The following is a 24599-nucleotide window of genomic DNA, read 5'->3' on the forward strand; positions in this document are numbered from 1 at the left end:
GGGTACTGTAACTACCTTGTATTTATTAATCCTTTAAATGTTTCTTCTCTTTGTGGCAGAACCGAGCTTTATCATTGTGCCTTAAATTAAACACTGACTCTGACATTTAAACAGCCATGACTCTTCATTTGGCTGTCTATGTGTTGTTTGTGTTATTTTACCTAATACTTTAACATCACAGTTAGCTATTCTCCTCTTATTAATGGACCCCCACGAATCATCCGGCTGTCTGAATTCTTAAGGAAAGAATTCTTATAGACCCCGATCTAACTGAGATACTGACTTTCCTCCAAATATTACTTTTTCAAACCAGATTGGTCTGAAATGATTCTACCATATTTTACATCAACTGGTTCCTGAAACACTTACTAAATTGCATCACATTTACTGAAGTATCTAAAGAAACAGCTAATTTGGCAATCTGTGTAGTGCAGCATTTCCTGAATCTGGTACATCAATCATACAGCTGCAAAATAATGTATATATATATATATATATATATATATATATATATATATATATATATATATATATATATATATATATTATACACACACACACACACACACACACACACACACACACACACACACACACACACACACACACACACACACACATATATATATATATATATATATATATATATATATATATATATATATATATATATATATTGTTGGCATTGAAGTATTCACATTTGTATATATAATAGTGGTAACCTAGAAACTTTATATGGTTTATTAACAACTGACAGTTCCTCATTTTAGTAAAATTTAGAAATGTAAACTTTTTTATTTTTTTTATAAAAATAAAAAAATTTTTAAATGTCACATTTTGAAATATTCACATTGTAGGATGCAGCCTCCCTCTACAGCTGAAAACTCCACAGAACTGAAATAATTTGTGTATGCTCTTACAGCCTTTAGTAAGCTCTGCAAAAGCTAATTAAATAGAGCACTAGACAACTGCTTGTGAGTGCGCAAGACAAGTCTGTTGATGAAGATCCTGCTACTGTCTGTAATTACAGTAGCAGCAGATGGCATTTTAAAAATGGAATATCAGCAACACAAAAAACACACAAAAACTGAAATGTAATTTACAACTGTAAAGTGTGTATTTTTAAAAATTAAAATCTGATTTCTCTAGGAATACTCAGTTGTTAAAAAAAAAAAAAAAAAAAAAACATAAATAAATGACCAATCAAGTGTTTGGTTGTCACTGCTTAAATCTTCACCAAACAGGAATGATGACTGTTTTGCTTTTCCCAGGTTATGGTTTCAGTCAAGGCAAGAATCCAAAACATCAAGACTCTGCATGTTTGTCTCTGCTTCGTTGTTCGTAACTGTTGCTATTAACGCTAAAGCCACTAGACCTGGAATTCAAACATGTCCGTCTGCTTCTTCGCTAGTTTGGCCACCTCTTCCCGTATTGCCTTGACCAGAGCTGCCGTGGAGATGTTGGTGAGCGAGGTGTCAGACGTGTCGTTTTCAGTCAGGCTCTGCTGGGAAGCTGTGGTTGAAGGGGTCGGAGCCTGGTCCAGGGACGAAGCCTGGGTGTACTGCCGAGGAAGTCTTGCAGGGCTGTTTTGCTGGTAACAGGAGTGGGGATAAGCTTCCACATACCCTGGTAAGGGAACCTAAAAAAAAAAACAATGTAAAATCAGGACATCAAAATCTTTTTAATATGGCTAAATCTCTTCCCCTTTAAGAGTTACATTTACTTAGAATTGTGTTGACTCCTGGTGGCTCAACATTGTTATTGCGTCAAGGCTCTTAAAGGGAACGTCAAATCTGGTTTTCAATGAAATAACATAAAATCACTTGACAAAGATCTTTTACACAAAAATAAAAATGTATCTTAACCTGCAAGCATAGAACTTTATGTAGCGTACACTGTGTTACAACAAACTGAAAAGATGTCATTCATAATTCATGAAAATGTCTCTTTTTGTATCAGACAGCACCCACCAAAGTTTATTTTAAAAAAGGGAAATCATTTCTTACAGCTTCAGCCCACTGGCTCGGCACATTCACTTCAGCTGGGTATGGCATCCAGGTCTGGCTCCTATAGGGGGTGGGGGGAGTTGGGATGAAATAGCCGGAGTATCCTGGCCGGTTTGATGGTATGGCATAAACTGCTGATGCTGGGTTTCCTGTTAGAAAGATTGGAAAACACAAATTGATAGAAAGCATAAAAACAAGTTGGATTCCCATCAAACAGCCTAATCCCGCTCGTTTTTGCTGCAGTCGTGAAAGGCCCTGTAAAAATACGAAAAAAAAAACATTTTATATATATTTACATTTTATTATATTTAATACTTTCACAAAAACAATAAAAAGATGACCACATTAATTTTAAAAGACTCCAAATTCGGTTAGTGGGAGTGGAGGCATTTCTCTCACCTGAGTAATTAGAGACAGGCTGATCCACAGAAGCTGTGGAAACCGATGCTCTCGTGACTGGCACAAAAGGGACAGCGTCATGCTGGTTATGTTGTTCTGGACCAGTGGGTTCGGAGGTTCTTGTCTTGGTTCCGATATCTGAAGTAGATCTGACGGGGAAAAACAGATATAATTGTGTGTCATACAAATCACTAGACACAAGGGGGAGCACGACACATAATATATGACAAGACTAGCATGTGAAATTATAATTTACAGCATTTTATTCAAAGATTCTGGTGCCAGCATAAACAGCTTGCACTGTCCTGAAACGGAACAGGTTACCATATTGTTTTTAATAAAACTTAAAAATATACTTGCTCAGTAAACAGCCAGAGCATATCACAGCAGAAACCACACACATTTGGTCCTTTCTAGAATTGACAGTTAACTCTGCAGCACAATACAGCAGCAGCATTTGTAATGAACCCTGTGCAGGTACACAATGTAACTGACAGGTTTGCCAACGCAGTGCTTTCCCCTGTCCGGACGAATGTATGTCAGAGCTGTATAGAATTAGCGGGACACTTTGTATGGCAGTGAGTACAGTCTGTACATTCTGTTACCGTAGGAGGGAAGTGACGGCTGCAGGTCCGCTTCGGGGAGGTACAGGGGGTGGGGGGGAGCCCATAGCCATGTCAGGAAGCTGTGAGAACCTGAAGGCCTGAAACAATGACAGATGTCAGTCAGTGACTTCAGAGCTGCAGGATATATTACTGCAACAGCCATGCACACATGTATAGATCTGAAAGTGATACAGTTGCCCTAGTAACCCTTATAAAAGTTTACTGTGGTATTTTTGCACAGTAATTTTGCAGTTCTCATGCCTTTCCTATGGTGCATTTACCATAGTTAACCAGGGTTTGCTATGTTTTTTAATATGCTTTACCATTCCTCTCTGGACTTTACAGTGCTTGCCTATGCGTTACTATACTTTTACTATCACACTTTGTTATGCCTTTACTATAGGAAACTTTCACAATGGAAGAGACAAGGATTGAATCTGATTTAAAAAAACTGACTCAGACAAGCCCATTCGTTTCCTTTCTCATTTGAAAGCAGGACTGCTGATGGCACTACAAATGCAGGCATTGATTTGTTAGTTTTGAATAATATATAAATGTCCAGGTATAGCTAAGTTTGCAAGCTGCTATCCATGAATTTAAGAATTGACTACAGGACATATCGGGTATGATAACAATCTTAAACAAGGGCAATGTTTTTTATAAAGATATACAAGCATTAAAAATACTAAGGAATTATTGCATGAATTTGTAATAGTAGCTTTTATATGACAAATGCTTTGATCGCTCCTTTTCATAAGATCCAGGTTCTATTCTATGCAATGCTGCCAGTGTAAGCCTTTGTGGCATCCCTGTATAGCAAGCCTGCATATCATCCTGTATATTGCCAGATGCACAGTACATGGCTGTAATCCTAATGAAAGATTTGACTGGTCATAAAAATGCTGAATACATTATTACAAACGAAGACACAATCCACACCAGGTAATACTGAAAGTCATTTATATTTGGGACAGCTTATTTGTGCTAATTCACCATATCAGAATTGTAATTATGCTGTTTGTACCATTTCAAAGAGGTTTTGCACCCAGTTTTTTTTTTTCTCTGACTAAATCAATGCAGTGAAATTCAAATTCAAAGGCATGTAGCACTACCTCACTAACAGAGCTTGGTTCTTTTAAAACAGCAGTATCTCGTTTGCTCTTAAGCCCACACAGCCCTGTGTTATGGTAGAATATTTCCAATGCAAAGTAATCGCAATTTCTAAAGCACATTTAATGGGCAATGCATGAAAGACAATGTAATAAATACTTACAGGTCTGGGCAAACTGTACTGGTATAAATCAGAGCTATATGCAGGCACCCACTGGACCGCTCCCCTGGGTCTGTTCATTGTTCCAGGTGCACTGGTCACTACCTCTGAAAAAGGTAGCTGCTGGACAGGGTTGTATTGTCCCTGCTGCCTGTTTGTTGTTGCTTGACCAGCAGAGGCCAGACTAAATGCTTCCTCCAGAAGCAGATGCATCTGCTGCCGGACTTCATCAATGGAAGGCTGGGAGCTAAGTGTGGACGTTTCGGAGTGACCCTTGACCTGACGACCCCTGATGTAACCTCTAGGCTCAGCAACATGGTCCACATTGGTTTCTTCTATAAGCTCTGGCTCCGTCTGATTAGAAACAAAAAAGAAAATATTTCATTAATGATAATTATTATTATTATTATTATTATTATTATTATTATTATTATTATTATTATTATTAACACATCCAGACACGTTGTTGTGCAGTACTCATTACAATAACTATAGTAAACTAGATGACATAACTGTCGTAAGACACACCTATTGCAGTAGCAGCACTCAGATGTTGCTTTAAAAGACAATATTCATTCTCAAGTACGTCACGCTCAGAGCTGCAATGAATACACTTCAGTGACACTTGAAAAGATCTGCGATTACAGGTGAACTACCCTTGATTGATTTTGACCAATTTAACAGCAGGTGCAAAACACAGTATCGACAGCTCTTAAATGTCACATTGTTATCCTACCAAGCATTGCAGAATAGCCAAAATAAGTTGTCATCTTCACAAAAAAAAAAAAAAAAAAACACATGGAATGTGTGTGTAAAATACACCCTACGGATTTAGGTGAACTCTTCAGAAGATAAATGATCTGCCAGCTATCCAGAAACCCTTTGAAAAAGCAGTCATGATAGAAAGGTGTTTTTCAGATGGGGGATTGCAGCAGTAAAATCATTACAATGCTATATTACTGGTGCATTCAGATCTTTTCAGCCTCTTCCTGTACAATATTCTGTTTAAGAAATGATACAGAATATGAAAAGAAGGAATGGCACAAAGCTTTTGGAGGGAGGCTGGCAATTACAGAGAAACAATTAAACTCACCTGCAGATTATCCAAGGTGTGTGTGCTTCTCTCGCAGTGATAAATGGGTAAGATACATCACAGTCCTATTTCCCAGTAACTGTAGATGCACAGTGCTGGAGAGCCACAGGAGGCCTATTAGAGCCTGCTTCATAAATCAGCCCCTGCAGTACCTGAACCTCCAGAGCACGGGCACTGCAATCCTCTGGCCCTGAGCAATAACACCTTCACACAGCTGGCATAGCTGGTGCTATCCTTAAGAACCACTACAAATAACCATGAATAAGTATTGTGTTTGCGGCCAAGGTGTCCTTATTTATGGTCATTTCGTTTTTCTATGTATTGAAATAATTACACTTTTTTCAGCTGTCATTTAAAATGAACCCCTAACAAAAATCTATTTAAAATCAATACAGCATGCATGCATTTTTAATGCTAACAGTGCCTACAATACCAAAGACATTATGTCAATCTCTTTCTATTTGGAACCCACTTAAGATGCTATATCAGGTTAGTGGCACCGCAATAAAAATTGCACACCGGGGTTTATCTATAATGTGCACGATAGTAAGTGATCTCAACATAAAGAAGAAAAATTGTAACACATCTAAAAAAAAAAAAGAAAAGACACATTATTTAAAATGTAATAAATCAAAACCCAAGTGGTCAAAGCAATATTTTAAATTATTCCACCTACACGGTATGTGTATATATGTATATATATATGTAATGTTCTCTTTAATGTTCAGGACTGTCCTCTGTCAGTATGGGGTGCTAGTCCTGTTCTGGGACTCACGTCATATCCGCTGTTTCGAATTCCACGTCTGGGCCTCTCCCTTGTCACTAAAAGGTCCATCTCGGTTCCACCTGGACTCGGGCTGTTTAGCGACTGCCTGCTTCTGCATGCAGGGTTCTTCATGTGGGATTGTCTGAAAGCACATTGTTGAAACCTGTTAGCTGCCGGCTGCATCAAGCCTAGCCTCAGTGCCCGATTAACATCAGTACACATTCAGATTAAAGGTGATTCTTTTTTTTTTTTGTGGTAAATCATTCAGAGTTAAACCACACAAAAATACAGCATACTCTGATTAACCTCATAGTTCCTCGAAAGGTCCCTAGTGGCTATCAAAAGACTGAGCCTCACCTCAAAATTCCAAACACATCCCTTATAATTTTCCAGTTATTCTAGGAAAGACGACATTATAGTTCTATACAACCAAGTAAGGGATTTCTGCTGCAGGTTTGCAGCACTGCAAGGCTTATATAGCAGAAGAATCCAGACGCTTTGACAGATGGTGTTAGCAATTTCTCTGTTGGAGTAAATACGCATATTGATTATGTTGAAGTATAAATGATTCACACTAGTGAACAAAAAAATACACATTTGTATTGCAGAAGCAGCTCCAAAAAAATCTAAAGCATTTATACATATTTTACATTCACTCTGCAGAACTGTTGCCTCCAGAGCAATAAAGAACAAGTGTTATTTTTAATCTCTAAAGGTATTACATGAATAAAATATAGCAAGTGAAATGTACGGAGGCTGGATTAGCAACAAGAGCAGGGTTTGAGAGGGACGTTTATTAGACAAAAGTACACCTTAATATGAGGTTTAGCCATTTCTAGCAACATACCACATCTAAAGTCTACTATAAGGGAAAGTGGTTTTTATTTTCAGAGTGCTTAGTAGACAATCTTTTTGGGGTTTCCTATTACCAGTACAAATTCTACTGTCATTAGGAGCTGCTGCTAGTAACATCAGGGCTGAAGAAAGAAATACTTGCATTTTATTGATTTTAAGTTTAAAGAAAGTGAAATGGGTGGTTATATTAGTAATTTGTTTTGTGCAGCTACAGGCAGCAGTGGAATGAGCTGCCTTAGTGCCAGTGAAAATATTACTGGTAGTAACATCTACCTTTTATTTTCCAGTTGTTCAGAATAACCCTGTTGGTTTGTTTCAAATATTCACACTGTTCTAAAAGTTAAATTAAACGTAAAACAAGTTATTCCAAATGGTCTTACCTGTTTTTAGACTTGACGTAAGTGGAGGACATGTCTTCATCTGGGTCCAAAACTTTGTCCATCTCCATTTGTGCTTTCTCGTACACGTGCCTCTGTTTCTGAGGGAGGGACTTGCTGTTACCGTCCAAGGCTGGGAAGTCATAGTACCCCTTCCGTTTTGCCTTGAGTCTCAGTTTGTTCCGGTAGTGCTCAATGTCTGATTTCTGCTTCAGAGCTTTGTTAACCTACAAAGTAAAACACAGTGTTTAAATATTGAATCTTCAACAAACAGAGCATGCAAAGTCTTTCAAATGCTTGTCAGCTCACATTTACGTCTGTGACAGAATATGTTACAGACTTTAACTCTTTAATGAATTGTTAATGTTGTCGTCACACTTTACATTAAGAATCCATTCATACTAGGTTTTGTTAGTAATGCACTACATATTGTTGTTTGAAAGTCATAATTAATTTGTTATTAAAAAAAGACTAACAGTATTTATTTGTGTATAGTCTATGATGAGTACAGAATTATATATCCGTCATGCAAGGATAGCAACCTTGTATATGGCATATTTTGCATAAAATATAATAAAAAAAATACGTAGGAGAGACAGGTACATTGTCGTATAAAAGAATACAGAACCACCTATCAAATATAAGAAATAAAGAAGAAAATGAACCAATAGTTCAATACTTTAGAAGGAACAGAAACATCATGGATGACCTAAAGTTTGTGGTTTTAGAAAAATGTACCTATCTATCTATAAATATGAAGTTTGTATGTTTTATGTAGATTAACAAAAACAGAGTTTTGCACACCAGAATAAAAGAAAAGCCCAGGCCCTTACAGTATGTTCAATTCTTACTTCTCCACTCATCACAGCAGAGTCCTGGCTCCTGTCCGAGTCTGGGTGCGAGTAGCTGGGAGGTACTGCCAGCGGTTTGATAGAGATTAGCTGCAGTGACCCAGAAGACGTGTCATAGGGATCTGGTGAAGATCGGGACACCCCGTCAAACAGAACTGCACCATCCTCTTCATCACTCGTTGGGACTGAGGAATGTTAGTTATTGAAGCAAATGGTTTGTTTTGAAACATTAATTTGATTGAATGTAAAGAATTTGAAAGATCCAGTAAATCCTATTTTATCTAAGGCAGACTGGACAGTCTGCCTTAGCTGTATCAAGCACAAGTTTCAAATTCTGCAGACACCAGTGGCGTTGCTATAGCTGTTTCTTGGTCATGTAAGTGCCAAAAGATTAGTTTTTTCTGATGCATTCTGGCAAATCTCAAGGCTGGAGAACTACAGCAAATGAGTCAGGACCCTCGGTATTCATGCACTATAATGAACACACCTCATATTATGTATTGTACTTGTAAATCTTTCATTCAACCAGGTAAATTAATATTCCAGTATGTGTAGTTAATAAGAATAATGCAAATTGATCAAGATGGAATCTCCCCTGGGACTCGATACTGCTCTATAGCTGCTGCAATTGGAGTCACTCTTTTTATACAAACAGGGTAGTTTATCAATGTATTTACCCAAGTCTTTAGCAGTAAAGGATTAGGCCTCAGGCCAAAGAACATTTAGTCTAAGGGTGGCTCACAATTCTAACCCTTAGGAGAACCAGACATTTTTATAATTCTGTTTTCAAAGAAAAAACTACACTGGGGGAGAAAGCAACTTGCCAAGTTAGTCATGCAAACAAAAAACAACAACTTTGAAATGATCTTTCTTTTATTTTCAATCAACAGTCCCTTAGTTTTCTATATTATTTGCAGTCAGTCCCAGGCATGGAGAATGTCTTTCAATACCGGAATGCTGGACCCAAGAGAGTAAGGGGACCTCTTTCAGTTGTCCTATATATCTCAGGGGTGGAAATAAGACCCCCATTCCATAGCAGTTTGATCCATTCCTGGCTTTACTATGTGTTTAATAAGACACATGAGCTTGCTACCTATACACTGTGGCTTATTAAACAACCTAGCAGTAAAACCTGGAATGGGTGAAACTGCTATGCAATAGGAGTCTTGTTTTCACCCCTGTATTTTGTTTATTTAATGTATCTATAACTGAAATAGAGTATGATTCTGTCAGGTTGGAACACACTCAAAATTAATTAAATGTGATTCTCTAAGCACTAGAGGAAAGAACAGTAACTGTTTTAAACCCAAAGTCGTTTTCAGATACAGCTACATGTAACTACTGTATCGGTGTGTGTAAGGTGCTGATGTTCTAATTTTAAAAGCTGCCGAATTTCAATCAAGACTCTGATTCAGTTATTTAGATAGACAGTAGGTAGTAAACAGTCACCCATACACAAGTATCAAGTTTTTTCAATGGAGCTAGATTCAAATATTTACTCTTACCGATTCTGTTTTTGGATCTTAAACCTGAAAAAGCAATGCAAGTTTTTTAAAAATGTACCAACAGATCAATGTAAGTGAGGAGTTTGCAATTCATGAATTACCTACCGTACATGCATTAAAAGCAATATGACTACAGAGAGTAGCTTATCATTGAATCTCTCTGTTGCAGATCTATCTGAATCTATACTGTTTTATGTACTGTAATTGTAACTGATATTGCTACACATTCTCTGGTATAACAAAATAGCACAAAATTGAACAGGGAAGGAAATAGTGCTGAAATAGGTCTTCTTGGAGAATGCATTATACACCTATTGATTTATTGATTTATTTTTATTTTGTTCAATATTTTCCAGTGCTTGCAGGCTTACAGGTATGAAATCACATTTTCTGCTTGTGTGTGCTTCAAATGAGGGCCGGCCTTTTTGCTCATGTTAAGCTTTGAAAGGCAACCCCAGTGCAATTCTATTACTGCATTCATTTTTTAACACTTCTCTGTTAATACTGATTTGCAATATAATAAGCCAATGGCAAAGGATTCAAGCACGTCTCTTCTTGCACTAGCACGGAGGTTCAGTGTGGTCATGATAAGACACTGTAAGTGTGTGAAGACAACTGTAAACAGTAATGAAAGCTGCAATTTCTGCAGAGTCAGCTTCTAATTTACAAAAAAACAGGCTCATTTATAACCATGTGAGTACTGTCCCCCACTGTCATGTTCAAAAGGTAGGGATTTTGTCCATTGGATAATTTATATAAAATGCCATTCATATAAAAGGCTTAATACTTTATACTGTGGGCAAATGATTTTAAATACCATGTGGCATATGTCAAGCGTTGCATTGTTTTAGGCTTGGAGTTCTTGTTTCTAAACATGTTTAAAAATTCCTTTCTCACCATTTTTCTTCCTTGACTCTTCCTTTGTCAGTTTCTGCTGTGTTGTCATTTTCTGCGGAGACATTCTGCCTGTGTTGGGCTTTCCTGATTCGTTACTGATGATAGAACAGTTCTCGCTAGGCAACCTGCTGCAAGTAACCATAGCAACAAGAAAGACTGTAAGTTCTTTACATATAAGCCTCATTTCAAGGTTACCTCCTTTATTGCCAGAATTCAAACTTAAAAGGTTTGTTGAAAACAAGCATGGCAGGTGGAAGACATTTGACAAATTGTGCCACATTTAACAACCAGTTGCACAGAAAGGAACAGCGTGTCACTGAGAAGAGATCTTGCAACGTTACGAATAAGGAAAAATAAAATAAAAATAAATAAACTATAAAAGTTTATATACAAAATTGTTTAGGCTATATGGTCAAAAGTGTTTAGGCATGATGCCAAAATAAATCCCAGAACTCTTTCCTTTAATAATGTGACAGTTCAAGTCAGGACATCCAATAATATTAAATGACCAAATTAACCTGAATGCTCCCGACTGGACTCTGTTACCTGTGAAGATGTCAAATAGGCCTATAATGAAGGGTAAATCATTTATATTTGCCCGTGCAATAGACGGCAGCTATTTAAAGATACATCCTGAATGACGAGAGAGCATTCAAATTCAGCATGCAAACAGGGTTCTTGCTATTAATTTTAAATGACAATTAACATCAACCTTAAACTATCAGATCATGACCTTCACTGCTGCTAACTAAAAAGGCGATCCCAGCAGTCATCAGCAAAGACTTATTCTTAAAAACAAGTCCTATTATGTTACAAAAATCAATTCAGTTGAGTACTATTCATTTTTGCTTTAATGTATGTCAATAACTGCCTCCATCAGGGTGAGCAGGCGTGAGAGAGTTTTGCCAAGGAGACACAACCCTAACAGGGCCAACAAGAGTCTACATTTTTCAAACCGTTTTGATCTTGGCATGCTGATTTTAAAGTTCTTTCAACACAGTCCTAAATTCAGATGGAAACATGGCATCAGTTATAACCAAGGCTGTAAACCCTCCAGCACTGGCAACATTATCACGTTTCTTGTATTGAAAAATATGTTGGGTCCTTGCTTGTTTTTTACACTTTCATTGTGGATATTGAGACATTTTAAATACGGATAGATCTGCAGCATGGTTTAATACGCTTGGGATGTTTTTAGGCAAAAATCATGCGATTGTTCTTTTATAGATATTTATATTTTGCCATGTGCTATGAAGTGATCTCACACTCTAGGGCTCATGAAAAAGAACCACATGGATGTTTGATCTTTACCTGTGCCCTGGCCTCTCATTCAGTTAATGCTCTACCAGCTCTCACAGGCTTGAGATAGACAGTCCCATTTCTAGCATACAAACAATGGAATGAAATGAAAAGTAAAGAACGAAATTTAAATAAGAAAAATGCGTATTTTCAAATATTAACTCGTCTGTAACTAACGCCCATATTTATTCATTTTTTTAAATAATAATTTTAAGTCATATGACGCCATTTTTTTGTGAAAGAAATGTTATATAACTAGCAACAGACAACTTAGGCACACACATCTCTGCATCCTTATTTTTTTTTTAATCCTTATTTTTGCTAAATCTGACCTAGTTTCTTCTGCTCATATTGTTTGCTTCTCAGGGGACTGAGAGTAAATGCTTTGGAAATATACAGCACACCCTGGTACTACGTACTATCTACAACATCCTCGGGAACATCTCAATCGACTTGGTTTATAAAAAACTGACGTCTGTACCCAAAACCGAACCAAACACTGAACATATCAGTATAGCTCAGTATCAAAGCACAACTGAAAGACAAATTGCAACCCTAACATGCCTACTGCAAGACACACAGTTATTAACAAAACCATGACAGGTGATGGGTAACAAGTAACACAACAAATATGTCATAACAACAAAGATGTATTAAGGACCTTACTGTACATGACAACATTATAATGCACTCTGAGCAAGGCCATTTTTACTGAGATACCTCAACTACAGTACCAGGTGTTCTGAACCAATGTTTGATCAGATTTTAGAAAGGAGCGACACTTCATGGGTTTCCTGGTCATCAAGTGTTTTTTAAACGGACACATTCTATTGTTGTTGCTCACCACTTTTGACCAATACCAGGTTTTAAAAACACATTCTCCCTACCTTGAAAATAATGCCGCTATATTTAAAACGTTGGCACAGCTATGAAAATACTCGCTTGGTTGTCTAGCGATATGACACATGAAATTGAAATATGCCATTAGTCTTTTTTTTTTCTTCTTTTGCAGCCACTTTCTGGGAAACTGAATTTTAACCAGTGTTGCAGCAGAAACGCCAACAAAAAAAAATGGCAATTCTGACAATTAGCAAGTTACCTAATGCCATAGTGAGGCTGGATAAAGATATGGATTTAAAAATTACACGCAATTGTTGACTTACCACTCAGTTAACATAGAGATTTCATGGAATGTAGAATTTCCTCATAATAACTGTCATTCAGCACTTACGTACTCTTGTATTGAAATTGACAAGCTGCTTGTTAATAATGCAGTACTGAACATGGGTTACTCATGTAAAACATTCCAGGAACCCTGTTGTTGTTTTTTTTCCTATAATGCAATACGGTGCAGTGACTTTAAATTCCAAACAGCCTCATGAAATTGTTGCAGTTTGGCTTATTTACTTTCTTTAAACCACTATAATACAGCCATGGTACGGGTTATATAGTACTGCATACAAAAACAGACTATTTTGCTCCACTCAACACTCAATCTATACCCCTTCTTTCTGTTCATTATTTGTGTTTATTCTTTGATAACTGACCAAGCTACTTGTTGATAAATTGTGCATTACATCTTAGAAAACTACAGCTATGCATTTTTATTAACCATTTTTTGGAGTGCCATAATGATGCAATGCTCTGGAATCTCTGGGATTGTATTGCTGCTCCTAATATATTTCTAAAATTACAATCTGTATTCAAAAGATTTTGTCTAAGGAGAGGGAAAACATAAACAAAAATTTAAAAAAATAAAATAAAGCTTTTGTATATTGGTATCTCAAAACAAAAAAGTCAGCCACGTTGTCTTACCTTTTGCGTATTTCACTGGTCATTGTTGTTTTTGTAGTACTTCCATCCTGTGAAATCCCTCTCTCTTGAGACAGAGGTGCATCTCTGACAGGAAGTGGTAAAACTCCTGTTTCCTGTGTCACAGGACTGGTTTCTTCTTCTCCACCCTGCTGCCCAAGATGTTGCTTGGCATAATCAAACCCCTGCACTGGCTGCAGAAGATAAGAACAATCAAAAATTGCCTCTATCTGCAGAACAGGAATGCATATGACAGAATTCTGACAAAATCCGCCCTATGTGGGGATTCCGAATGGCGCATCTGGTAAAGGCGCTCCGTGTGGAATGCAGGATGCGCCCTATAGACTGGAGGTCGCTGATTTGAGTCCAGGCTATTCTATTGACGACCGTGGACGGGAGCTCCCAGGAGGCGGCGCACAATTGGCTGAGCACCGACCAGGGGTGGGGGGATGGTGCGGGTGCCTTAGGTCGGCCAGGGTGTCTTCAGCTCACTGCACACCAGCGACCCCTGTAGTCTGGCCGGCTAACTGCAGGTTTGCCTGTAAGCTGCCCAGAACTGCATTGTCTTCCGACGCCGTAGCTCTGAGGTGGCTGCACGGTGAGTCTGAAAAAAAAGCGGTTGGCTGAAGGCACATGTTTCGGGGGACAGCTTGTGTTTGTCTTCGCTGCTCCCAAGTCAGCGTAGGGGTGGTAGCTGTGAGCTGAGCCTAAAAATAATTGGATATACCAAATTGGGAGAAAATAATACAATAAAAAAACACCCTATGTTCCTCTAGAGAACTCTTCAGAAAGACATTGAACAAATGTAACTTTCTGTTTAACAGAATGTATGCCCTCACACGTTCCTGAATGAAGTTCACTCCTGCACAGCCAGCTTTGTATAATAACTATAAAGCATACCAATGTCACCCAAGTCATTCATTAACGAATGTGGTAAAGGAAATATCACATAGACCCACGACAGCACACAAACATTATCAAAGCTGACAGCTTATCTGAAGACACAGGAAAGTGGTGTAACTGAAATAAGTTCCTTCAAAATGAAATAAGTGTTGCATAGAAAACATTAAATATAATGTATGAGACTATTAGTCAAGGAGCAAAATAAATCACATCCTGATGAAACGCTCCCTTGTAGCCAAACAGGGTGGCAGATGATAAAACAGAAGAGAATGCTATAATAGATATCTTGACAAGAAACGGTTTTAAATCTCTCTGGAGAGCCTGTGCACATTTGCACACTGCCATAAACTTTCAGTCAGCCACACATGACTGCCTCATTGCAGCCAGGCTGGGAGAAATCAATATACTGGTCCTGTTTTCTACCTCGGCATCGGATCATTGATATGTAACGTATTTCAAGAAAAACTGACACTTGAGAATATCGAGAACACACAGTGTCTGTCTTTCTAGAAACAAGCTTTCTAAAATTTCCTGATTTCCCATTTCTGGTGAGTGATAGAATCACAACTAAAGAAAAAGACAAATTCTAGGAAACCATAATGGAGAAATAACCCCTTTCAACACTCTTTGTGGTCTAGTGGCAGGGACAGGGGCGCTGGAACTAGGGGTGCTGGGGGTGTGGCAGCACCCCTGGCTTTGCATGGCTTCCATCATACACAGGGGTTATACTTTTTTTTAATGGCTTTCAGCACCCCCACTTTAAAAATTGCCAGTGCCACTGTTATTTGATGTGGGAAAAAAAGATGTTATGGGTTATTGATACAGGTGATAATGATAAATAAATAAATTATAATCCCCTGAACTAGTAACCACAAGCACTCCACTGATTAGTATGCTGCCGGGCAGAGTGGTATGCCATCACTGTAGTGGCTGCTCTGCAATGCAATCGAATGGACAGCCTCCAGAAACTGAGCGTGAAAGACGGAGTGGCTCTGTTTCCAAACAGCAGATACGTTGAAATATCACCATCACAGTACAGTAGGTATCAGCATAATAAGATGAAAGAGATATCTGAAGCAGGCGGTCAGTCATCAGGCCATTGTATAATACAATCCATTTACGCTTCACTGTGGTTCATCTGATCTGAAATGCATTTTAGATGGTTTCCTTGACAAGCAAATTAATCATATTCATTTTTTTTATAAACATTGTTACACTAGTGCATAATCATGCATAATGTGCTACTGGGCTTCTTCTTATCCTGTCCTTGTTTGTAAATCAAATCTATAGAGACCAAGCATTTAGTCATCATCATCCAGGTTTACAGAATCCCATCTTCAAAGATATTGTTGATGTGTCTTCAATTCTCAGGGAACAGGTCTGGAGTTGTGTTTGACACACTGTTTCATGCAAATCATTGTATACCATATAATGGGCTTATAGGCTATGAAAAGGGGGCTACACCTTTGATTTCATATATGTGACAAAATTAAAACAAAATGTCAAAGGTATGCAGTCAGAATGACTAATGTGCATACAGCACTACAACCAGAAAGTGACCCATCACTGACGGCAATTCCACTTTTAGACAGAATGCTCTTGGACTTTTCCATTGTGAAATGCTTACTCATACCATTCTTCCTTGTCAAACATCAGTGCTGTGAGCCGAATCTCTTAATTTACATACAGTGGCTTTTCTATCCACTGATTCATATCAATCAATTTTCTAACCATTAAGGGTAAACCTCTAGATTGTCAGAGATAGTCAGACATACTGAATAGACAAGAGTGGCTGCAAATAAATGTCTCTAATGTAGTATAATGCTCTGTCTCATTTCTTCTACCTATCATTTATTTTTCTTCAACAATCATTTAATTGCTGTCACAGGAGAGTGTCTATTGGCTTCAGTTTCAGCTCATTTCTGTCTTAGCGTTTAAATGAGGTTGGACTTTTCCTTTATTACTGTCATCATCCTTTTTTAATTGGTCTTTACTTTATCAGGATAATTGTTCATGATGATAAAGCTGCTGACAAGACCATTGTCAGAGCACAGAGGAATGGTTCAGACAGTTAGTCTGCTCCACATCTAGTTTTACATTTAGGGTGGTACTGCAGGGAAGCAGAAAGACTGAAAGAAATAAATGATTCTAAACATGTCTCTTATATCAAGCTTCTACAAACCAGAGCTATGGTACCATATTCATTGTAGGTGTTCTTTGGTCACAGCCATGCAGATCATCAGTGAGTGAAAATCAAACCTTCTTATACAAAACATACAATGGTCAAGGAAATGTGTATATTGTAGTAACAACACTCTCTGTAATCCCTACCATATAAACAGTGATTATTATATTATATATATATATATATATATATATATATATATATATATATATATATATATATATATATATATATATATATATATATATATATATATATATATATAATGCATTACTGGTAATGGACTACTCTAATAGTATATATACTGGTGTTGCAATATAACATCTATTAAAATGACAGTATTGCAGGATCTATGTTGTCTATTACTTTTACCACTGCTAAAGGGAAACAACTGCCCTGAATCCTAAGAATGGTAACACATTTTTTCCTTTTAATTTATTCAGAGAAAATGATCCTGAATAGATGAATTTTGATGTTTCTCATTTGAGACAATCCTTCAGAAGAATTCCTGTTCTCAAAGAAAAACATTTCATCCTTCACAGTCCATTACGAGTGTTACATTTAAGCACATCCCAGCAGTAATTTATTCAACCCACGATAAAAATCTGAAAACTATTCTTGGTTATCTGTACCCATAAAGGAAATGTGAGGTGAGAGAAATCCCATTATTATCAGCATGTATTGTTGAGATCAGCAAGAACATTAGGGACATATACAATATCAAAAGCTGAAAAAGCCTGTGTGAAAAAAAATAGGTTTTCAGTACAACGTCAAAATGTATGAATGCAAAAATGCAATGTTATGTAATTTACTCATTATAATTCACACCGTTTGCAAGTTTTCAGGCAAATTCTGTGTGTTATATATAGAATATATAAAGTGAGCTGTATACTCCAGTTATAGAATTCTATATACTATTCAATGGTGTCTTCTTGTAAGGTAGAATACAAGAGGAGCATGCGATACAAGGTATGTGAACCAAGGTGACTCAATCATGCAAGCTATATTCCTTCAGAGGAAGCGTGCATGCCAATCGAATGCGGTTCCAATTGTTCCTCATTAGCTCTAGTCCATACTACACATTTTGAAGACTCATATTGTGCATATTTGTACCCAAGTGGTTACCTTGGCCCGCTGGTGCATGTTGGCCATGGTGTCAGATTTGAAGTCGTTCTTGTTCTTCCGGCACAGCACTGCAGTGATAATGATGATGATAACAGTCACTACAGCAATGGGAGCCAGTACTGCCGCAATGATCCACAGGTTGTTTGGGGGATTCTTCACCACAGCTGTGTAAACATCAAGACACAATCTTACTATAGATGGAGCCAATACAGCTGTCTTGCTCATTTTTACAACTGAAGATGACGCTGGTTTTGAAGGCCATTGGTACATGTACGTACTGTATATTTTTTGGAAAGGATAAGAAGGAAATGGAGTTGTATATCAGGCATGCACTTTTATTGTATGATGTCAACTTGACATCTTCAGTTATTATTATCATTCTTGTATATATTGTTAAATAACTGGTATATTTTTGGGGCACAGCACCCTTATTGATTCACACATGTGGGGTACAAAAAGCTAATCTACTCGCTGTAGCTGTAGTGCAGTAACCCAACTTTGAGAACTCTAATTAGGTCACCCCTGATGAGAAGGCTTGCTCAAGCAGCAGATGTACTACCTTCATGGTTCCTTTGGTATGTGCTGACCCTGAAGTCTATTTGTTTTGATTGAATTGCACATGCATAATGTACTAAATATTCAATTTATCTCAGGGGGGTACTGTTGATGACATTGCCTTCTGTGCTGTCCTCAAGATCGAGCTCGAAATTAAAGTGATTAAGGCCAGGGTTTGTCCTATTAAAACATCTGAAATAAGTGCATAATGCAGGTCTACTGTACCCCGGCATAAAACACAAAACCTAAAATACTTAGATACAAAATCTAACAAATGAGAGTTACATACGTTCCGCCTGCTGCTGCACAAAGTAGCCCAGTGTTAAGGCCATGGTCTGGGAGTCTATAGTGTTGAGGATTTTCGCCGTGCTAGTGCCCAGCAATGGGGTGCCATTCTGCAGGATATAGTAGGTCAATGCAGCACGGCTCTTTGCACCTTCAACACGCTTCATGTCCACCATCTGGAGAAAGAGGACAATAACTGTTAATATAATGCCAGTATTACAATTAATAATGAAACATTAAAAAACAATCTATGCTTAATATAAATTGTTTGGACTGCATGTTCGATTTTAGGTACGGAAATTGTTATAATAAAAAGACGTTTCTACATAACATGCTACTATCATCATTTTCAATGCAGGTTTAACAGGAAGTAACTTCCTAACTGGTTGACTTCCAACAAGCTTCTGGTGGAGAAGGAGTTATTTGAGACCCAAACATGTTATTTAAGATCCACTTTTCTGTTTTTAGCCCTAAACTGCATACAGTGCTTAACAAACTACTTTCTTTCTTTAGACAGCTTGATATCCACCACACACAGACCCAAGGTTTTCATCCTATCTTATCACATAGTTCAGTGCATCTTTTCCCTTTTTTATTAAGGAGATTGTGTGAGCAGTCCTGCAGTGAACAGGCAACTCTCCCCCTGCATTAAACTGAAATGCTCGGTATCTAATATTGCTCACGTCTAACCTGAACAGTGTAGCTCCCCACTGTGGTGGCTCGCCTGAACCGTCTTCCCTGCTGTTGGGCGATCACAAGGAGTTCTGCCAGCCGCTGCTCCATCAGGCTGGCAAAGCTCTGGTAGTTTCCATTCAGGGAGGAATTATCAACGTCTTGAATGACTTGAGGTTCACAAAGTAAAACAAAAGACAGGACACAGGATTACACGCAAAATCAAAGTGTCTTTTTACTTTATGCTTCAGGCGCTCTTTTCTATTCGCACACAAAGTTGTAAAACTAGTGCTGACAAATGTGAGACGATAATTACAACCTTGAGAATGATCTCTTTAGTCAACATGGCTCTCTAGAATCACCATTAAATAATGTTTTAGTACTATCGTTTAGATTTTCATAATCTAGATCCCCTTTAACTTTTTCATTCTGGACATTTAACACTTTACATCTATATAGTCCACTGCTTTATATTATCGGTGTGCAGCAATTGGAATGGACTTCAAAGGCAGCTGTGAGACCGAATCTCGAGTAAGCAGCATTTCACACTTACTGATTACAGTTACAGCTTTTCATTTCAGCAAGTGAATAAGAGTTATAGAGATGACCTACTAAATTTTACAAATAGCATCATGTACCTGTAGTCACCCAATAGTCCTTCGTTGAAGGTGAAGTGTCAAGGTTGTTATACTTCAGTGCTAAAAAAATAAATAAATAAATAAAATGAATGCAAACAAAAATGAGAAAGGGTTTGATGTGGCGTTGAGCCTTGTTTACGAAATGGCACTACATGTAGCTGTAACATGCACATTAACCAGTGAGCCTAACGTGAACCATGAATCTAAATTTACCGTCCCATTTACTAACAGAGAGCGCATTCATTCACGTGCACGCTATTTGGCTCATTTACATACTAAATGTCTTGTGAGCAATAATTTAATGTGCACAATAATGTCCAAGACCTACCCGTGACCACAGTGATATAAAAAGCCCCAGCAGTCCAGGCATATCTTTTGGTCAGTGGCTTATTGTGAAGCTGGAGGTGGCTTACATTGACTGAAAATGAGCGATCAACAGACACGGCACTCAGCAGGAGACAGGCAGAGGTAACGCAAACTAAAACTGCACGCAGGGGAGTTAGACATTCTAGTGGAGGAGGTTGTTTGAAATTATAATACCTTGTTTGGTCCAGTGTTTTATTTAACCACTCCATTATTTGTACCAATGCAATGAACTAAAAATAAAATCAAAGAAAATGATAGCATTCATTCACATTTATTCTCGCGTAATATAACCTTTACAGGTAATTTTAGTGCTCTATATGAAAAATTGAATGCAAATAATGCCTCCATGATGCCAGATAGATTTCAGTCCAGAAAAATAGGTTTAAAGCCTGGTTTTCAAACAAGCTGATTATCTCTCATTTTAAGGTGCACACTACGATTATCACCCTTTAGTAAACAGGGTGTGAATAAAGCTCATCTCACTATTCAGAGCGGGTGCCTCATTTAAATACATTATCATGCATTACCATACAAATTACATATTCATTCTGATTACCATAGTGTGGCAGAATAAAATGAGTGTGCACCATAATATGCCCACTATTTCAAATACAGAAATCATGAACTTGCTGCACACTTAATTGCAATTATGGTGCACCATAATGGTTACTGCCCTTTCGTAAATGAGGCCCATTGTATTGTTAATCAGGAATTCATAATTTCCCTACAATAGGATTTTTTGGCTGATTAAGTACCTATCTTTGTCATTTATTTTAAGGAGCATCTGCTTTGATATTGCAACAAAGACTGATGATGTGCACAAGAGTAAAATTTGGAATGAAAACCAGCAGACACAGTGGGTCCCCAGGACTGGGGTTGAAAACCACTGATCTAGACTAATGAGCAGACTTTAAGATGGTCTTTTAAGATGGCACTTACGTTCAGCAATGATCAGCGGTGGGAAGAACAGGTAATAGCCCACCAGTTCTGCGGTAAGCTGATTGAGGAGGGAGCTAGAGGCTGTTCCATTCAGAATCACACTCTGGTTCCGCACCACATAGATCAAAGTGACAGCTGGGGACTCAGCCGACTGAGATGTGCTCAAAATCTAATGGAAAAGAAACAAACAAGCTCTGAGGGACAGGATCCTCTTTAGAAAAATGATCTAAAGCTTAAACAGAAACAACACTGTTATATTCAGTTTTATAAAAGGGATCAGAGGTCAAGTGAAACCAATATTTGTTACCACTCCCTACGTTGTATAATAATTTCCTTATCAAATTTAACCAGAACAGCTGTTTAACCACTACAGATAGTTTGGTAGGATTTTCACCATTCATATATCTTTTTAACACGGTTAGAGACAACTGAACCACAACTGAAGCACCTGGGGTTCTTGATTAGTTTTCTATTTTAAACTCCATGATACTCACAGGCTTATTATAAGAAGTTTGCATTACTTCATAGGCACTTTTGAGTAGATATTTTGCTACAATGAGCTACACTAAGACCTTTTGCAGCTGTTAACATTATACAGTATGCCACCCTTCATTGTTACCCACTTTTACCTTGTCACACATCCAAATTTCCTTTTCCATTTTTGTAGAAAACTGTTTATGGTCCCCAGATCCCATTTAAATGGAGTTTTCACAATACTAAAAAGGAAGTCATTTACCTGAACAGTGAGGTTGTTGTTTGCATTCAAGACCTTTGACTCTGCTTCTGTGAATGCATTCTGGAGCCGGTGCGCCATGGTCTGAACAAAGCTGCAGGATTGGATATTGTCTGTTGCTCCCACAAATCTGAGGACTGGAGAAGTTACAGGACCAGCCATTTAATAATAGATTTACATCACTTCAATCGTGGCTTTAATAAGTGAAACCACAATCACATATAATTGTAATTTAAATCTATTCAAAAGCATATAAACAGATTAGTCTTATCCCTTCATCCTGTAATTGCATGCAGATCTTTCATGTTCTGTAATATTATAGGCAACATACCAAAGACAATCATACCTAGGAATGGAAACCATGGTAACGGAAAGCATTTTGGAATTTCCTTTTAATTGTTTCGTTTCCAGCCAATACTGTAAGCAGGTAAGGACAAACCCTTTTACTAGTAATAATCCAGGCAAGTGCGCTTCTGTTCTGATGACCTGACACTGTACTGTGCATTTGTACATTTTAATAGTGGAAAATCTCACAAGGCAGGTAGACAAACTAAAGCTAAAGGGGATGTGGTGTATGTGAAAATAACTACAGAACAGTGTCCCAAGTTTTTACAAATAAAATCAGTTCAATTAGTTTCTTAAAGTCCAGGTTTTTGCTTCATTGAGTTTTCTATTTTTTTTTTTTTTTTAATTACTTTGCTTTAAACTGATCAAGGCATGTACTATCATTACTTAAAAACATTCCGATTCCAAATAAAAAGAGTTCCGTGGGTCCTTGGGAACCCCATCTGATCACACTGAAGGCTCCTTGTGAGAATCATGCAGACATCTGGTTCTTACCTGTCTTAAGCTGCATCCAGAGAACAGGAGTGGGGGTCCAGGGAGCCACTGGGATGGGGAGTGACTGAATGTTAGTCACATGCTGTTTCATGTCGCTCATCAGATCCCCATAATCAGTTAATGCTTTAATGACAACAGCAGTAATGTAGACTGTTCTTCCGTTTGTCGCGTAGTAACCAACTGTCACATTAGTTGTACCCGTCAGAGACTCAATCTAAAAGCAAGAAAGAGCCAGGTGAGATATTGCATGTAAACAAAGCATAACCTCAGGAATCACCCACTTTGAAATATTACTGGTAAAGGTATGTCTGCCAGCCAGTCTGATAAAATGCTTTAAGGTGTGATTATTATTGTGTGCTGCAATCTGTTGTATTGTGTTGCATTGCACTGAGGAAACTATATATAAATCGAGATGTCAGAAGGCCAAAATAATGGTTTTCATTACCAAGGTAAAAACTACTTAATATGTTTGTATCAGATAGAAGACACATCTAGTATTATCAATCCCTGGACTTTAAATAGAAGAATACAACTCTGTGCACCAATAAGTGAGTAATAAGGACATCAGTAACAAATACACACATTTTTTGCATAAAGGATCCCCGGAAAGGCATCTCTGATCAAATGCGTTGCAAACACAAAGTAAAAAGTACATGTGAAAAGAATGTGTGTTCTGTTCATTGATACTGACAGAGGTGCCTGTAAAGGAACTTGCTCAAGAAAATCTAATCTTGTACCAAATACTGTATTTTTTGTTCAATTAACCTAAATGCTGGCAGATCTTAATACAGCCGTTGTTGAAATCCTAAATAAATTACAGGACTGATGATATTTTAATATTTAAATGCTTTAGTTCTGTCACGGTTTAGATCAATCCAATTCACCTTTATATCACAAAGCAATAGGTCTTCATCATCCAGAAATCAAAAAGTCACAAGACCACATATCGCAACCAATTCAAAATGAAGGGTGCCTGTAGATTTTGCTATAATTAAAATAAAGTCAGCATCTCAAATGGTTTAGGAGACATGAGCAGCTAAAGGAGAGATGATGGATTTACAGAAACATACACAGTAGCTCCCCTCATAGGGATGCTTAACTATCCTGCACTGGCCCACTCATTGTTTTAAAGCATGCAATCTATATCAAACACCATCTGTAAGCCATGACTTTAGGGAACTATCTTTGATGAACATCACAGACAACTGAAAGAGACAGTCAGCCAGCATTGACCTGATTATAATTTCCTTTGACACAGACACTATGACATAAGGCTGGAGTCCTGCCAAGCAATACATGTTACAATGGCTGATTGCTATCTTAGTCTGTAAATTTGTTTTCCTCTATGCTCTAAACTACAGTACTATGGCAATATGCCACGGAAAACACTGTGCACTAGGAACATCTTTTAATCATAAAATCTATGTAGTGTGCACAACAATACGCATATTACCAATGACCTAAACTAACTTCACATTTACAGCACATTGCATATAACATTGTGAGTCCTTATAGCATGTTGTTATCGTCTCTCTTGTCACAATTTCTATAAACTGCCATGAATTTCTCATTTATTATCTTTATGGACCACCAAAATAGTATATTGAAACAAACAGTTAATAA

At 37.6% G+C, this 24599-nt stretch overlaps 1 protein-coding gene across 9 annotated transcripts in view; it reads right to left on the reverse strand.

Moving 5' to 3' along the window:
- Positions 1–1141: 1141 nt before the first annotated feature.
- Positions 1142–24599, reverse strand: part of LOC121330414 (UPF0606 protein KIAA1549L-like) — a 54747-nt gene continuing 31289 nt past the window's right edge. The window contains exons 4-21 of one of the 9 annotated variants that reach the window (XM_041276920.1): positions 22977–23190; positions 22140–22273; positions 21404–21572; positions 20099–20158; positions 19479–19630; positions 18793–18964; positions 17949–18112; positions 13739–13929; positions 10625–10749; positions 9728–9751; positions 8205–8407; positions 7375–7598; positions 6149–6281; positions 4284–4634; positions 3011–3108; positions 2406–2554; positions 2007–2155; positions 1142–1639 (exon numbers count right to left, since the gene is read on the reverse strand). In XM_041276920.1, the coding sequence (XP_041132854.1) occupies positions 1370–1639; positions 2007–2155; positions 2406–2554; positions 3011–3108; positions 4284–4634; positions 6149–6281; positions 7375–7598; positions 8205–8407; positions 9728–9751; positions 10625–10749; positions 13739–13929; positions 17949–18112; positions 18793–18964; positions 19479–19630; positions 20099–20158; positions 21404–21572; positions 22140–22273; positions 22977–23190 (2982 nt within the window). In that variant the 3' untranslated portion in view covers positions 1142–1369. Of the gene's footprint in view, positions 1640–2006; positions 2156–2405; positions 2555–3010; positions 3109–4283; positions 4635–6148; positions 6282–7374; positions 7599–8204; positions 8408–9727; positions 9752–10624; positions 10753–13738; positions 13930–17948; positions 18113–18792; positions 18965–19478; positions 19631–20098; positions 20159–21403; positions 21573–22139; positions 22274–22976; positions 23191–24599 lie in introns of all 9 variants that reach the window. The other 8 variants (XM_041276924.1, XM_041276921.1, XM_041276919.1 and 5 more) reach the window with 8 other exon arrangements.

This window comes from Polyodon spathula, chromosome 17 (assembly GCF_017654505.1).
Source record: "Polyodon spathula isolate WHYD16114869_AA chromosome 17, ASM1765450v1, whole genome shotgun sequence".
NCBI lineage: Eukaryota > Metazoa > Chordata > Actinopteri > Acipenseriformes > Polyodontidae > Polyodon > Polyodon spathula.